This window comes from Aquila chrysaetos, chromosome 11, assembly GCF_900496995.4.
Source record: "Aquila chrysaetos chrysaetos chromosome 11, bAquChr1.4, whole genome shotgun sequence".
NCBI classification, from domain to species: domain Eukaryota; kingdom Metazoa; phylum Chordata; class Aves; order Accipitriformes; family Accipitridae; genus Aquila; species Aquila chrysaetos.
Genome location: NC_044014.1, coordinates 5,674,822 through 5,692,670, shown reverse-complemented (window position 1 = coordinate 5,692,670; position 17,849 = coordinate 5,674,822). Strand labels below are relative to the sequence as shown.

Genomic DNA, 17,849 nt, shown 5'->3' with positions numbered 1-17,849 from the left:
TAAAACAGTCATTTTTCTGCTATTCTTACCAGTATGGAGGTTATATTACGGGAAGAGGGAAAAAGTTAGAGAGGAAATTATGAGTATTACTAACTGCTGAATTTTATAGTAGGCCTATTGTGACTAACATTCCTGCAAATTAGAGTTGTTTGTGAAACTGAAAAATGACAGGTATTAGACTGTGTACTTAGAACTGCAACACCCATACACCCTCCGATTGACAGCCTTTGTACCACCATCAACCTAATACGGTGTTTGTACCAACTGCTAAGACCTGCCTCATGTACTGCCTCTATCCTGTGAATGAAGCAGCAGCAGAACTCACCTCAGAGGGCTTAAATTTTGTATTTTCTTCTTGTTTCTCAGAAAGCATATCTGTACAATTACTTTCTTGTCCACATTTTAAGGAAGATATATACACAACTTTCTCTAGTAGCTGCTGTAAAGACCCTTCTAACTAGCTACCAGGAAACTGGTAGGGGCAATACCGCTGTGAAACACTCAAAATGGAAAATGTGCTTTCAACTCCCTGACCTAACACTAACTCCCAGGAGTGAACCTTCTCAAAGCAACTAATGTCTCTGAATTTAATTTTCTGCACCTGCAAAATGGGTATAGAATATGCATGGTGTAGTCCACTAAAGAGTAAGAGATTCTTAGATGTTGCCAGAGAGCAGCAAGAAGTATGCAGAGACTTAAACTTTCTGACACTCTTGCTCCATTCATTTGTGAAAATGTGAGGAACTCAGGTACATGAAATCAGTAGGGGCCCACCTAAGAGCCCTGAGAAAATAGCTCTCCATCACTTCTATGATGTTTGGTTCATTTTTAAAGTTCAAAATATATAAAAACAAGGACGGGGCTTTTGGGGAGGGCAGTTTGTTTTACCCTGGTCAGCAGTATCTTCCTCTACTTCTGTCTCCAAGAAAAAAATAGTGGGTGGCAAAATCATATCAAGAAGCCAGGAATGAAGCTGTATTCATCCACGCACCAGGATTTTCCCACTCTCACCCAATCATCTGGTGAAAACCGTTCTTGATGAAATGTGTGTGCAGGCACAGCTAGGAAAGAAGAGGGATGAAAATTTTTGGGGGGGTTTGGTGGTGTGAAGAAGAAAGTGTCAGCTTCAAGTTTCTCTAGTCACTCAGATATAGGAAACCATTTAATGCAGACCACAGACAGACTGTATCGCTGTTGGTACTGGAAGGGCATGGTAAACTTCTGAAAGCCTCATCACCTGAATATTTGACCTGAGACTTGTAGAATTTCCCATCAGTCTCACGTCTTCATATGGGTGGACCTTTGTGTCTTCATCCTGTGGGCAAGGTTGGGCTGTTCTGCCATTGAAAATGGCCTCTGTGGGAAACAAAGCTACAAGGTCTTGGCTGAAGACCTCACCATGGCTTTTAACACAAGGAATGGCCTGTCTTACTGGTGGAGTCTCCTTTGAGAATGCAGAAATCTACTAAACATGTTGCAAAACTTAAAAGCAAGTTCTGTTCTTTCGTTTGTTCGGTGGCTTTGGTGTAGCAGAATTTAACCCTCAAATTATTGTATCCATGCTATTCTTTTGCAAAACCTGCCGTTCTTCATAACGATGCTTTAGCATACTGTAGGACTCAGAACAGCAGCTTTTCAAAATACTTATTTTTTAATCTCAAAGTAGCGAGCATCTCTCTTCTTCATACTGTAGTGATTGTAGAGATAACTGGTTAATAGAGTCTGATCTGAAGCCAGAAGTCATCCGACAAGCAAGTGGGCCAGATAATTTTCTCTGTGTGGGTCTGGATTTTAGTGGAGGCACAAGTTCAGGCTCCAGCTATAAGCAGGTATAGGAGTATTAAGCACGAATGGAAAAATAACAAACACTGGAGCTGAGGTGCGGTGTGTGATGGTTTACATTAGCATCAGCAATTCTTGCATGTGGCCTTTTGGAAGACTGTGTTAACTGAAGAAGCAAATAGTTACACAGTGATGTGGTTTGAAACAATGGACTGAGACAGCTAATTAACGCAAGGCTATCCTGTCACCCACCCAGCACCTTAAGCTGTCCAAACTGCTGGTGTTAGAATGGGCCAGCGGTAGTAATGGAGACTGCGGGGTGGGGTCTCTTATCTTGAGTTTTGAATATTTGTGGTTTGGCTGCAGCAAGTGCAGTCTTGCTTTTTTTTTTTTTTTAATAATATTAGCATAGTCATTTTATACTGTTCTGTGACCAATTTGCATTTTTTTAAATGCATTGCTCAAAAATCGCATAGCTTCAGTTCTTTAGGGGTTCCTTTTCAAAATGTGAGTACTAAGAACACTTAGACTTATATCCTCACTGGCTAAAACAGCTTTACACTTCAGCATGCAAAATTATGACTTTTGTGAGATGAACATTACATGGATGAGTCAGCTTGAAGGGATTCATAAGGTTCTTGTTTCAGGAAACTTATTAGATGGGCAGGAGCTCAGGCAATTACTTTTTATTTAGCCTTACTCCTGAAACTGCTGGCACATGCCTGTTTTGGGTGGCTTCTCAGTTATATCCTGCCAAAATAGAAACGAAGACAATAAACGGAAAATCTTTGAAGTTTCGGAGTCCAGGCTGTTTATTTTTAACTCGCTCCCGTATGCTACTTTGAACGCCTCTTTTCCACCCTGAAGTGAACTCTTACAGTCTTAAGAGCGTATGACCTGCCATCTTCAGATGGAGTATCTCTGTGTGGAAAACTACCATGTTTGCTTTTTTCCAGTCTTCTGGGTGGCTTTCTTCCATCAAATTCTCAGAAATTGTTTCAGTCACTTTTAAATTCTTATGGTTTAGAATTCAAAACATCTGTGATTCTTATTTTAAAATACTGTTTCAGTCCAATTTTTTTACCTGTTTCTCACTAGTCCTGTATGCTGAAAAGTAACACTGTCAGCAATTAATCTGTAAACTTTCCATGTGAAATAAAAATGCCAAAGAACTAGAATAGTTAGGAAGCCTCAGGCTTTGCGTTGATGTCTGCGCGAGACGTAACCATGCCTTTCTCCTGGTGCGCACACAGAGGAAAATGCCTGGGGAATCCTTAGCTGGACAGCTCTACCCCATAGAGGCTTTTTTTCCAGCAGGTTTAGGAAGAAACAGATAGAGCAATTTAAAAGGTACACACCCAGAAGTAGTTCAGGGGAATAAGCACTCTTCATGGATGAATTTGGCTGCTCTCCCACCTGGAGTGCTGCACACAGATCCTGTGGGACACACAGAGCCACCGCAGAATGACAAGCTGAAGCTGCCACACATCCTGTGGGACTGTCTGTTCAGTGCCATGCTTCCTGCTGACTCTCCGGATATCTCCGATGGAGACCAGGAGCCGGTTGTGGATCTGGAACTGAAGATCTGGCCGTGTTTGCTTGCTGCAGCAGTAGTACAGCTTCCTTTTTTAATGTTAGAATAATTTAGTTCGGTCATACTTAAAATATTGCAGGCCCTGCATTTTATTCTGTGTATGGAGCAAGGAGGTGAAAAGTGATTGAGGGTGGGGGGAGAAGGGGAGGACAGTTCCCAGGAGGATCATGTAGATCATTATTCCTTCTTCACTTTTTCCTGAAAGCTTAGATATACAGGGAGGGTGGGGGAAGCTGGCTGCTGTTAGCAGCCCTTTAGCGATGATGGATTTCTCATGTGTTTTGTTTACACTGAAGAGTTCAAATAGTGACTTGCTCTGCCTCTAAAACTCTGACTTTTTTTTTCAAAGGGAATGTGGAAATTATTTCCATGTTCCTAATTAACTGCCAATACTTCTTAGGGACATATTAAAGTGCAGGATTCTTTAAGTTAACTCAAGTCCTCCAGTACAGCATGTCCAAATACGTAAACTCAAAATGTAGATGCTGATCTCTCATGTCTCAGGGGAAACAGAACAGAAACATTTGAGAAGCAGCTATACGTGTGCCATGGTTGCAGAGCTGGCTGTACATTTGTCCCTTTCGGTGCTTTCTAAATTCATTCTCAGATTTCAGGCTCTTGTGCTCCTGGGAATATAATCACTCAAGCTCTAAGTTATGTCAGTATGGATGGCAACCGTATGTGACCTCTGGGTTTCATAGGCTTCAGCACTTGGTGTTTTTCCCTCACAAGTGTGACTGGGTTGGAAAGGCTGCCTGTCCTTTCAACAACTACTGCATGTTCTAGAAGAAAAGCAAAGGAATAAGAAAGGGAAATTTTGAATTATCTATGATTTTCTGTTGTTGGATCATCATTACTTGTTTTTTATCAAGTAGGCTTAACATATTTGGGCATCTCTACCCCCCATCCCTCCCCCTGCCCCCAGTAAATGTCAGAGTGCTTTTCTCTAGCTGCTGCTGGTTTTATCTTCTGTCCCCTTGCCTTTGCTGTGGATGGCAAAACAGAGTAATGGAAGGTGCGACTTCAAGTGGGCTGGTAAATTGGGTATGGCTCTTAATCTGGAAGTATTTATGGGAGATGCACCATAAGTCATCGATTTCTTAACATCCTTTATAGCTTCACACCCTAAACACAAACCAGGCAGTGCTGTCCTAATAAACATCTTAGTAACTGGGCAGTACTCTTAAATTGTTTCAGGATAATTCAAACTTGCCACAATATATTCCGAAGGTGGAAGAGGTTAACTACAGGTATTAAAAATTAATCGCTAAATTTGCAATGTGCTTCCAAACAAGCAATTTCTCAGTAATTATTTATGCAAAACAAACATTTTAGACATACAAAGATTTAACTCATTGTTATTTGATGTTGTAACTGGAAGGATAGCATTCAGATGGTCAGTATGTTAGGGCCTTGAACTTGCAAATCCTTAATTGTGTGCTTAACTTCTAAGACAAGGGAAAAGTTCCCTTTGCTCATTCTTGAGTGCAGTGGGGCACTTGGATATTTCAAGTTACATATGCACCTAGGTCTTTGTATGACTGCATTTTCTTTTTTTTTTAACATATCCATTACATGCAGCAATTATTCCTAGCAAAATTATTCTTTCTGCCTTAAGTTCTACACAAACTATGAGGAACTCTAATGTTCTTTCATGCTTTGTCATCTGCATGTTTTGTTTTAAATATGAATGAAACTTTCCCTTAATAATATCAAGCTAGTTCAGATTACAAACAAAAGAGATCAAGTAACCACAAAAGAGAACACATTTTGTTTTCCTGTATTTAAAAAAAACAGCTTTTAGGGTTATAGCTTTATGTTGATCGCATTGAATGGGTTGCCTGAAAATACATGCTCCCTGCAGGTAATTATTGATTGCTAGTACATTTTCATGTAGATTGGGTTTTACTCAGGGAAATTATCTTCAGCATGTGGTGTCATTTCCCTGTAGTGTTATTCCCCTTAAAAAGAGTGGAAGATAATGGGACTAGGTGTGACCCTAAGAGGTCATCTAGTCCATCCTTCTGCCCTGCAGGATCAACTGTGCTTAAGTCATTCCCCACAGATGTTTGTCTAACCCCAGCAGTGTCTTGCAGACAGAAAAGCAAGATTACAAAAAATGAAAAGGAATATGTAGGATATGTTCCCTATATAGTTTTCCTTGTTACCTACATCAGAAGGAGAAACATAAATGGAGATATCCAAAGAGGTCAGTCTGGACGTATCTTATTATGATTGGAAACTCGAACTGTTCAATTCTATGTTATGTCCTGAATAAAACATTGAAGCAAGCTGCAGTAGCACAGATGATGAATGTGTACTATTTCATTCTAAAAGTGATAGTTTAAGTTGCTATCACAGCATATGCCAGCATTGTCATTTTAATTCTGTTCAGCATACATTAATTACAAAGTTGTCCCAATTCCTTCATCTACTCCTGAGTAAAATGAACAAGTTTTCAGCATTATTGAACACCCCCAAAATTGTTTTAGTTGATTCGTAATGCTGAATAGCTTTACGTCTAGGGACGTTGGTCATGGGACTGTCATCTGCCCTTGAACCTGCTAAGTCACAGGTTTACAAAGTTGCTACCACCATGGCAGTAGATAGTTCATGGGTTTAGCAATTGTATTCAAGAAAATTTAACCACTTCAGACATGTTTGGAACTGTTTCATATTTGATAGCTGCACATAGAAGTCTAGTGTAACAAGTCATGTCTGCACAGGTCTTAGAGAAATTTCAGTCAGCCGAAATCTGTAAAATGCAAATATATAATGATGTATGATATAAATTATATTTAATGATATAAATATGTAATGATGTATGGTCTGTATGATGAACAGTACCAATGTTTCGATCCCAGATTTATTACCATGCTTTCCACAACTCAGTTGGCAGGTGGGATTAACAATGAGTAAAGAATCAGATGTTAAACATAAGCAATAAGGAGAAACAGTAACTGTAGGTGGTGTTTTCTACTTTTTCCGATGCTCAGTTTCATAGAGATTAGAAGGCTTCTCCCCCCCAACCTCCACCCACGTTTGTTCTTCCCCCAACCACCACACCTCTGACAGGAGCATGCTTCCAGGTTGAAGAACCCTGGGCACACAGCTGCTAATGAGCAATTTAATCAGTAAGAAGATAAACCTGCAAAACGAACGAAAAGCTGGAATAGCAATCGACTTCCATTTTTCCATCCTCTCCCCAATGCAGTGTTGTAGTTTCTGCCCCTCCTCTTCCCTGAGTGCAAAATTAATGTCAAATGGTAAAGTCTATTCCTTCCTTAGGGAAAGCCTCCTGGCATCTTCTTGTTGTTTATCCATGTCCCATCATGCCCCATGCTGTCAGTGATCCAGCAGATACCAAATATTGCATTGCCGTCTCTGTTGTTCCCAGTGTCAGTAAGTTTTATATGGATAGGTGTTTTCAGTGTGCTAGGAAAAGAAAAATTCCTTTGGGCAAAACAATTTTTAGAAGTTTATATAAAAGGTATTGGTGTTATAAATTAAATGTTCAAACAGATGCCAAGCATAGCTGAAACGTGTATAAACTATATGAGTTGTATGTTACAGATATTTTACCTTAGATTTGAGGCTTAAATTGTATGTTACAGATATTTTACCTTGGATTTGAGGCTTACCCTTAATATAGGCAAATTTCAATAGGTCTTTAATGACTAGTTAATTTTCCACTGCAGTGACTCTGAAGAAAGTTTTTAGGATCTAAGATGAACTTATATTCAGTTTTACATGCAGCCCTCTCATAAAGAAATTAGTTGTTGCATTGGACAGTCCTCAGTATAAGGAGGGGTTTTGACCCCACCTGGAATTGCATTTTGTGCACTGTAGCACAGCACAAGAGCATGGGGCTTCGATGTTGCTGCAATGGTTACTGAAGGGGCAGCTAAACACAGACCTAAACTGGAGGGACCTGAGAGCTGGTCACTGACTCACTTTTCAGTCAAGTATTTTGTGCGTAAAACTTGGGCAGAGAAGGGGAGAGAGGCTTCTCAGATTTCTGGAGATTACTTAAAATCCAATCAATGTTTGGCCTTACAGAAGGTGTTTTAAGCAGCTTTTATAACTCCAGTCTGTAGGGCACTTTGAATTTCTGAAATGTAGCCTGTTACTGCTAAGCTGTGGCAAAACTCCAGTGATGGGCTCACCGTGAATGACCTCTCTCTGTGCAGTTATGGAACTAGAGCACAATGCTGTCACACTGACCTCTGAGCATGTGACAACGTCTTGCCTGTATATCTTGCTTTGGATGGGAGGGGGCAGGGGCGAGAGATTTATTATTTCATGTTAAGTGAATGACTCCCCTTGCTCCTAGGTACAATTCTGCATTCAGTTTTGAATTGATATTTCACTCCATGTTCCCTAAGGCAATGAAAATATGCCCAGGCTTCCCAGGGAGGTGAAGGAGAGGATAAGGTTAACCTATTTCATCACCTACGAACCTAAGTGCAGAAACTGAGGTCCACACAGTGCACGTGAAAAATATTAAAAATAACTTTCCTTCTCTGCAGTTAGTGTACCCACATTGTCTCTGCTTCCTTTTACTCTATCTTATCTTTGCTGGGTGGGGACAGAGATCATACAAATGGTTATAGCTTATATGCACTGAAATCAAACACTGCAATAAAATGACCTCATAGGGTGTGTGTCATTGTATGGCAATGTCCTTTGGCAGGGTGAGACCTTTGACCTTTTGGTGAGAATCAACTGTGCTGATTAGTTGAAGAAAATATTCAACAGATGGGCCCTTCTTAATCTGCAATAAAAGTATAGCCATACAACAGCAGTTACTGTGGATTGCATGGCCTTTAGCTATGCACAAAGTAGTCTCATAGAAGCAGAAATTAAAAACCTTTCCTTGAGCTACTCATGGTTTTTTTCAGTATTTTTGCCACTTTTTCCCATGTTGCTCCCTTGGTCTATTAGATGTGTGTCCCCTCTCCCCACACTTAAGACAGATTTTGGAATGGTTAAAATGCATGCCATGAGCATGGTGGCTGTCAGGTAAAACTGGGGACATATTTTCCAGACTAATGAGCATTTATATCACTGTAATGTGTGTCCGATGGTTTAGCTCCTAAAAGCAGATTTTCAGCTTCTCAATGCATGTACTGCATGGCTTTGAAACATCAATGGCACAAATTGGTTTTTTTCTTTGCTTCGTTTGCTTCATATTCTTTGCTTCTTTATTGACATGAAACAAATAAACATTTCCATTGTTGGCAGCATCAGTAATGAAGGCATCAGTAGCTACAGTGCTGAAGATTTATCCAATCCAAATTCAAGCATGGTGTCTTCAGAGGTGACAGGACAGAACAGTATCTTCCAAGAACACGGAGGACAAACAGGCTCTGATTTCTTAACGCAGGCTGCAGAAGCAAGAGAGAGAAGTCTGCCTATCTCAATGCCTTTTGCAGACTGCGCCAAGGAACATGTCACAGCGGATCTTACAAGAAGCAATGACAAGTTACCAACCTCAAATTGCAATGAAGCAGTGCCATCACCAGGTCCACTGAATGACAAAGAAGAGGGAATAGCACATGCCACTTCTGTGGACAGAGGCCCAAAATGTGACAATATTGCTGCCGCTTCTATGAAAAACAGTGAGAATGATCCCAGAAACCCAAGCCTGGAGCCCAGCCCTCCTGCAGCAATTACAGAAACGCAAGGAGTAGCACAAATGAGTTTGAGTGAATTAGGATCACTCTGGCAGAGTGAACAGCTGGGTGGCATGAGGGAACCACATGTCAGCATGTTTCCCCAGGGTAAAGCAGCAGATTATTTTACTGCTCAGGAGGCCAAGCAGGAGCGAGGAGTTTTGGAAGTAGGTCAGCCGCAGACTGTAATGCAGCAAGGTAGACGGAACACAGATGGTGGAGAGGGTCTGCTAATGAAAAAGGAAACCTTAATCCTAAATTATCCAGCAACAGGAGGCTCAGACAGTGAAAAATTTGGAGCAATTGTGGATGCTCAGGGCTTCACTGAGATCAGTGAAGTTTGTGATCTACAGATGGGGGCTGTAACAACAGCTAAAGGGGATGAGGCAAATCTAGCTCTATCTGGAAGCAAAGAGGAGCAATCAGAAGCCTGTACTTTAATGTCAGATTTGCCTTCTAACCCTCCAAGTCTCTTCCTGGTACCAAAGCCTGAAGAGCCTTCGAGGGAATATGTGCCTGGAAATGACTCTCAAGATCCAATGAGGAGTGAAGCAGTGAAAACAGCCTCCGAAAAAACTGAACCCGTTTTTCAAAGAGCGCTTCAAAAGGAGGATGAGCTTGTTAGTGCTGAGCACGTCAGTGTGCCTTTATCGTTCAAGCAAAAGGAAGAACAAAAATCAGCTGTCACAACTGAAAGCCCAAAAGATGAAGCCAGTAGCAATGAAATTATAAAAGCTGATGATGTGTCTGGAGAAAGTACCACACTTTCTGAAACAGAAAGCATTATCAATCCCACCAAGGAAAATTCCCTTGTAGATAAAAGAATATTACAGGAAGAATATGCATTAAGTACTTTGAGCAGATCCACAGAGCTGAATCAAAAAGCAACTGTGGCGGGTGTAACAGGAGAAAAAAACGAAATCAGAACAGAGGAGGCACAAGTGACAGAAACCAGTGAATTACCTGAGGGGTCAAGTGGGGCAGAAAGACAACTATTGAACTCTGTTAGTAGCCACCACCAGGACATGGGGAATACCCACTCGGGACACAATCCTGAAGAATTCAGTCTTTGTGAAAAGACTTCAGCGGGTGACCTAGGGGAAGAAGCTGGGGGAAAGCCTCTGTATTTGGACAGTAACTTTAAATCGCCTGAAGACAATTCACAGTCTCTTGGTTGTAAACCTGAACAGCAAATGAGTGAAGAGAAAACAGCTGCCACAGATGACCTGGAGAATAAGCTCGTGGCTTCACCACAGTTGCCAAGGGAGGAATGCCCACTGAGTTTTGATTGCTTTAACACTGAGGCAAAGGACAAAACTTTGGGCCAGCCAGGCTGTAACGGGACTGAAAAGGTTTGTTTAGCCAGTGCACACAGTTCACCGCTCCTCCATTCTGAGAACAATAATATTAAGCAGAGTAAGCAGGATGAGTCCTGGGAAAAGGCTTTTGCTAGAGAAACTGTGTTGGAATCTGAATGCAAAACCAAGAGTCAAGAAAAGCCTGAGAGCTATAGCAAGTCAGAAGAAAGTGCAAAAATGTCCAAATCGGAACTCAAGCTCCAGCGCTTAAATGAGTTGGCATGGACTATGGATCGCATGGCTGTACAAACTGAGGAGGCCTCGCAGGTTTCAGAAACCAAAGAACAGAACGGTCACATCACTGAAGTTCCTCACAGCGATCCAGAGCAAGGGCCTGCAGCTGCAGCTGCAGCTGCACAAAGCAGTGCCGTGAATGGTAAAGAAAATGAGAGTATTCAACAGGAGAAACGCCAAACTGCGGTGAAGGAGGACAAAGATTTGGCGCTGAAAAGTGACTGCAAATCGGATGTGCTGATGCAAGCTCAGCTGGAGCAAGTGGCTGCAGCAAGTCACAGAAATATGCAGTTGGCTTGTTCAGAAGGCTCCCAAGCTGTAGTCGGTACTTCAGGACTCACTCCTCAGCAAGGTCATGTGGAGGAAGGGGGTGACAGCCCCGTCAGTGAAAACAACTGTCCCTCTGAGAGTGACACGTGCAGCTCTTCAGAGACCCTGGAGTGCAGTGTCAGAGAATTGCAGGAAAATGCAGATGTTCCAACTGCTCTTCCGCAAGCAGAGCAAATGGAGAAGTCAGTGTCTGTTGCTGGTGACAGTGACTGGATTTCAAATACAGGACTTGAACAACAGAAGCAGCAAAGCAGTCTGACAACTGTCACAAGAGCAGATGATCAGGAACACAAAGAAGGGGCTCTAAAACCTGAACGGCCATTGGACCTAAATAATCACAGCAACATACCAGAAATACCTCTAAACATTTCAAACAACCTTAATAAAGACCGTTCCGTGCTAGGTACAGCACCGATCCAATGCGACTCTGACACAGCAAAAGAAAAGGAGAAGGATAAAAGCAGTGCTGTAGTGTCAGAGGATATGTGCAGCAGCAAACATGGGCAAAATACTTCTGGTGTGACCATGCTTAATTTGCAAGATTGCAACGAGCAAAACAAAGCTGATCTCAAGGCAGAAGAAAACTGCCGCAGTAAGCAAAACTCAAACAAGCCCGAGCAGGATAATAATTCTTTGATCTCAGCTAGTCAGCATGAAGCAGCATGTCACAGCGATACATTTTCTAAAGAATCTGACAAGAATGAACAGCCAGGCAGCGTATGCAGGATAAAGGATAATACTGGTGAAAGCCATGCTGCTGCTATAAACGCTCTTCCAGGGACACAGAATTCAGCAAGTGCCACTAACATATCACAGGCTTTGCCAAGTGATACAGAAATAGCACATACTTCTGATAATTCTGAGAAAAATGATCCTCAAATATCTCATCCAGAAACTCAAGGGAAAATGCCATTAATGGCAAAAAATTCGGAAAAGATTGAAGGTCTGACTGCTGATTTGGAAATCATCCAGAAAGATGGAAACATGGAGATAAGTTGTGAGAACAGTGCTTCTGTCGCAGAAACAAGCAACATGAAAAGTGATAAAAGTCCAGAGGCACAAGGATCTCCTTCACCATTACAGGCACACGGGGAAGTAATTCCCACTGATAAGTCACATAAATCCAGCTGCATTCAAAAGACACCAGAGGAGCCTGGTTATTGTCAAGCAAATTGTACCGCCCTCTCGACACGGACCTCTGCACTCAGCCATCCTAGCCAGCAACCTGGAAACAATATGAACAGTGGTACTGGGGGGGAATTACTAAATAATGAGCTGGAATTTGTAGCATGCCAAAATGCCTTAGAAGGTAACTCTAACTTGCAGATTGCTGCAGGTTCTCAGGTGCCTGTGCACTTAGGTCCTTCACCCAGGGTAAGCACAGGTAAAACAGCAAATTCAGAAAACAGCTCTGCGGTGAGTATGCGTGTGAATGAAAAAGATGTTCCAGACCAAAGTTTTCAGGGTGATGGAGACAGAAGTTTAGCCCCACCAGAGACTTTAGATGTGGGGCAGAGTACTGGAAACTTATCACAATTCAATTCTGAGAAGCTGAAGAAAGAGGTAACTGCAATTAAATCCAAAGAAATAAAAAGTGAGGTAAACTTCAAAGAACAGCAAAGTGACAGTTCAGCAGAGTCTGTTTTAGCTCTCCCTACTCTAGAAGGGAAGCTGCTGAGCCTTTCATCTGTTGGTAAACAAGAAGGCTGTAATGAGGAAATTGCAACCAATATCTGCGTAGATGACAAGTACGGTAAGATCTTAGAGAAACCTGCGAATTCAGAAAAAATGGAAGAGCTTTCAAAAGAGAATAATAACATAACCAGGGCAGAGATCAGTATTTCCGAGCAGTCTGCAGAGAACTCTGGAAGGGAGCATGAGGCTCTGACTTGCAGCTCTCTGGACATAGGCTCCAGCCTCCCAGACTTCAGGGAGCATATCAGCCAGATATTTAAAAAAACTGTCCACAGCACACTGCGTGCTGAATTACCCCAACTTTTGTCTGAAAACCATGCAGGCTTCAAGCAGTGTCCAGTGGCCAAGGATACAGCAGAACTGTGCGGTGCTGAGAACTTTTCAGAACCAAATAAGACGAGCGAAGGAGCTCCCAAGGGCACCTCAGAAGCAGAGGGGCAAGAGTGGTCTTTAGCTACTGAGTCTTCCTGCAAAGCTGCCAAGGGCAAATCTCTGCAACAAGAAAGCACAGTGGCTGAGCTGCCACCAGCAAGTCACCAGGACACTGAGAAAAATAGGCAGCCCAGTAGCTGTTCAGAAGTGGTCCCTAGGTTGGATGGCACTACACCTGCTGAATGCGCTCTGGAAAATCTGCACAAGCCAGACAAAACCACTGAGCATCCAGAGAGGAGTGAGATGGAAAGAAAGGAAGGCGTGTGTGCTAGTGGCGTTGATCCTGAATCGCTAATAAGCTTAGAGATAAAGAAGCAAGGACCGGCTTCATTTGATGGGGCAGCAGCTGAGAACTTCCCTGCATATTCTGACAGTAAGCAACAGCCCACTGTAGCTGTTATCTCTATAGGCAATGCACAGAAGAGGGACTTAGAAGATGCTGCTACCGCAGAGGGAAATAACTTAATTACAGAGTGTAATGCAGAACCAGTTTCATCTGAAGAGGATGTAAGTCTTCCTACTGAACAGTGCCAGGATCCTAAGCCAAATGAACAGGAGAAAAGTGAGTACAGTGATCCAGACATTGCCAAGAGCATCTCTGACATGGCAGCTTCAACACTTGTCCCGGGAGGATCTTACAATCATGAAAAGTTGACAGACAATTTTACTGTGTTACCTGGGGAAAATCAGGAGACACACATTCGCAGCAATTTTATGCATGACATTAAGTCTCAGAATGACATGCAGATGATACAGGATGATCCAGTAAACAGGAAATGCTTGGAAACATTGGAAAATTCACAAGATGCACAGCAAGAAAAGAAAGTGACCGTGCATGGTTTAATAGCTTACTTAAAAAACGAAGTAAGCCAGGATGATTGCTTGCAAACTGACTCTAAACTAGAATCTAGCATTATGACTGAGGGAGATGTAAAAGAGAACAATGACATAGTGTTAGGCACAGCAAAGGCAGGTAACGAAAAAGCTGGAGACATCCCCGAAACAGGTACTGCAAGGATGTTAGTCACTGGTGAGGGTGACTTAGCTATAAACACAAGCACTGAAGAGCAGGAGACAGACCTGTACAAAAATCACTCTCCAACCGTTCCTGTGATGGAGCAGGGTGAGCAATCTGCATGTACAGATCTCACTGTTGCTGAAAATCAGCGGAGCAAGATGAATTCAGAACATGAAAGCTCACTTCAGGATGCCAAAAGAAAGCTATCACCGCTTGCATTAACTGAGCCTAAGAACCTTGACCTCAATGAACTTCAAGACATGGCTGTAGCAGGATTACCTACTGAAAGGTATTTACTTTAAATTACTATGTGAAATGGTTGTCAGGACCCTGGGGCTTGATAGGGATACAATTTTCAAGGCGGATACCCATTGTCTGGGCGGTTTGGGAGGGCATGGCACTTACTCTGTTCTTAAATTTCTATTAAATTTATGTTGCTTCTAAATGTAGACTATGTGAAAGAAATTTGAAATAATTTGTAAGGGCAGAGGGGTCCTAAAAGCTAAGGAGCACAATTCTTACCTGTTCCATCTGCTGGTCCAGATTCCTGCCCTTACCTGTGTGGATTTGTTTATGCTTCCCAGTGTTCACATCTCATAGCCTAAAGTTAGGCAAACAGATAGCACTTCCTAGCCTTAAGTTAGCAGGCTTTTGCCTAAGTTTTGGTGACCCAGTTAAATGAGACCTACAGCATTCACATGGTGGATTGCAGTATTTAAAAACAAGCCTACAGTATAACCCAATTACTCACACTGTTAGTTGTCTAGGCCTCCCACTTATCCTCCTGTATAATATAATTGTATTGACAGTGCCTTTGATCACTGTGTTATTCAGTGTTTCTAATGACACGCAGTTGTTTCAGATGTGAATTCTTCTTAGCTGGGATTTGTGGAGCCTAAGAGTTGTTGGCTTTTTTATTTTCCAAACCTAGCAGTAACTGCTTTAATAAAGTTAAGACTTTTTGTTTGTGAGTTTCTACTTTGCTGTCTGAATTCTCAGTTTGATGTGCAGTTAATTCAAAAGAATTATGATCTTAGAACAGGTGCTTTCCCTTTATCTAGTCATGTCATTGCTTCCTGTGTAACCTCAGCAACTTTCTTGCAGGCTGTCCCTCTCCTTCCCATACCGGAGGAGGCAGCTATAGCTGTAACTGCTAAGAGACAGCAGCAGAGCAGAAGGGTACAGTGAAAAGCTGACCTATTTCAGACAACATCAATGAATAGTCTGCATAGATGGATTCTTTATACGTATTACCAAAAAATTAGGTGATACTAACTGAATAAGGAGGGAAAATGTTTCAGTGCCACATTCCTTAAAGGTTAAAATGATAAAATCTTATTGTAAGTGAAAATAGCTGAAGTATTTCTGTTGTGAAAATGTGGGGGAGTTCCTCCTGTTGTATGTGAGTCTGGAACAGAGACTGAATATGATCTAATTGTGTGAGTAAAATGTACATTAGGAGAATATTAGAAGTATTGGAAGTCTGAACAGCTATATGACTTTCTCTTTAAGGATCTGTCTATAAAATGACAAGACAATTAGACCCTGTTATTTCTCTCTAGCTCCTTTCCTTTCTTTTTGTTTCCCTTTATATGATAGGAAGCTTCATAGTGGGTAGCTTTGAAATTACCAAACAAATTACTGGCATGGCCTGGTTCAGAAGCCTTGAGGGACTATGGGGCAGTACATGCATATGTCTACACATGTGTTTTATATCAGGGTGGGTATCATACTTTAAATAAATACCTGTGGCAAGCAGGGCAGGGTTCTTGAAACAGCTGCTGGCAATTCGTGGAGTAGTTGCTTAATACTTGCATATGCTTTAAGAATTCATTATCACCTGTTTTTCCAGCGTGAGGGTTTGTGTCAACAGGCAGCTGCTACTTTTGGACTGCAGCTGTAAGTGGTGTCACACACATACCAAGTGTACATACGCACGCAGGAGATACTGCGTGCAGAGCCATACGCGATTGCGGTATTGCAGACTTAAACACTGGGGACTCTCAGAGGTAGAGAAGTCTCTGCTTTTGATCAGGCTCGTTTCTTAGAGGAATATGCATGTATAATACAAAAGAGAAGTAAAAAGCATTAGTTGAGCTGGCTGGTCTGTCTTCAGCGGGTCCAACACAGTTTTTTCCTCTGAGCTTAAAACTGGTTTTGTATAGTTGAATTTTAAGCTGTAGCCCATACCCTGTGTACTCTGGTCACAACACTTGTTGCTGCAGAGTGGTTTCCAGTTGTTTATTGCCCTATAATCCTTACAGAGGATGAACTACTATAGCCATGCAAAAAAGGTGCACATTTTTAAGAGCTGACTGTGGGCATTTGGGCCTGATGGGAAGAACTCCAGGGAGAAAGAATCCTCCTCAGCTCTCAAAATACATAGTAGTTAGAAGCATATTATATTTAGGAGAAGGAAATGACATGTTCTGAATTATTTCAGCATTGTTTTTTCCCCCCTCCACTGCTTCTGTATAGCTTCATCTCTTACAAGATCTCTTATGTTGAAACCCCACTGAACTGTGGATGAGGGGCCAAAGTTGTGTGATCTGACTCTTAAATCCTTGTTAGGATTTCCTCCTGTAGAGGAAGCAAAGGAATTTCTTTCCTTCATGGCTATGGCACTGGTAGGAGGGTGGACTTGTGATGAACAGCAGATCCAAGAACTGTGTGCAGTGACTCCTGCCCCCACCTCCTTTAGGTGTGGGACAGTGGTCAACTAGTAAGAAGAGCCTTTATGTCTGAAAGCAGTAGTATAGCACCAAAATCTTCCCTTCAAATCTTCAGTAAAAAGGACAATTATTTTTGGAAAGGAGGCGGTGGCTGAAGCACTAGCCCCACTTTCTTGTGGAAGTATGGCTGTGCTATTAGCAGAAATAGAGAAAGGTTGGATTTTGGCAAACCTGTCTGTCAGCACTGAAAAGGAGTTAAAAATAACCCTTTCTTTGATGGTTTGACATTTCCATCTCTCTACCAAATCTGTGACTGAAAACCTGTGTTTGTGATGGCCACATCTGGGCATCAAAATGTCATCCTTCCACTTACTATTGGGCACCCAGCCACTCCATTTTGCTGTTTTATTTGGAAAGGAAGATCAGGACTTGAGGGGTCTTTTTTCTCCTTTTGTAGTGTCTACAGGCATTCATTTTCATTCTTTTATGGAGGGAGAGAGGAGGTTCATGTATGTACAGGGAGTCCTTATACTTTATGCCACTGAAATGCTCCTGTTTGCATCATGGGTTATGGCAGGCTTTGAGCAGAGCACGGAACAAAACTGGAAATGATGGCAAAATTTTAGGGATGTTTAGAGGTGGCATGGAGTTCTTTGATAACTTCCTGTACTTCAGCTGGCTGGTACATGCAAACTGCCATTGTCTTTTGGAAAAAGTGCCAAGGGAGCTTTCTGAAGTGGAGGCTGTGAAGTCATTCCCAGATGTGCATCTGTAAGGTACAGAGAACAGATTGCGTCATTCATTGATTTGTTGGTTTGGCAAAACACTCAGCTTGTTACAGGCCTTTGGGTGTTCCAGGGTTGCGGAGACGCTCACAGGCTTTGCTTGGAGCTGGGTGTGCTACTGAGGGAAGAGCGTAAGGAGCCATAAGCATGCTACAAGCAATGACACTCATTTTGCAGCAAGGTGAGGTTCTCCTCTGCACCCCTCAGCAGAACTGGTTTGCTGCGCAGAGCAGCATGGGCTGCGCTCGCTGCAGTGCCAGGCAATACACCCAGT

General features: G+C 42.2%; 1 protein-coding gene across 14 annotated transcripts in view; it reads left to right on the top strand.

The window, feature by feature from the left end:
* The window catches only part of TACC2 (transforming acidic coiled-coil containing protein 2), a 150,246-nt gene that overhangs the window by 31,968 nt on the left and 100,429 nt on the right, over nt 1-17,849 (top strand). For all 14 annotated transcript variants that reach the window (XM_041127457.1, XM_041127452.1, XM_041127451.1 and 11 more), the window contains one exon: nt 8,621-14,407. In XM_041127457.1, the coding sequence (XP_040983391.1) occupies nt 8,621-14,407 (5,787 nt within the window). The remainder of the gene's footprint in view (nt 1-8,620; nt 14,408-17,849) is intronic.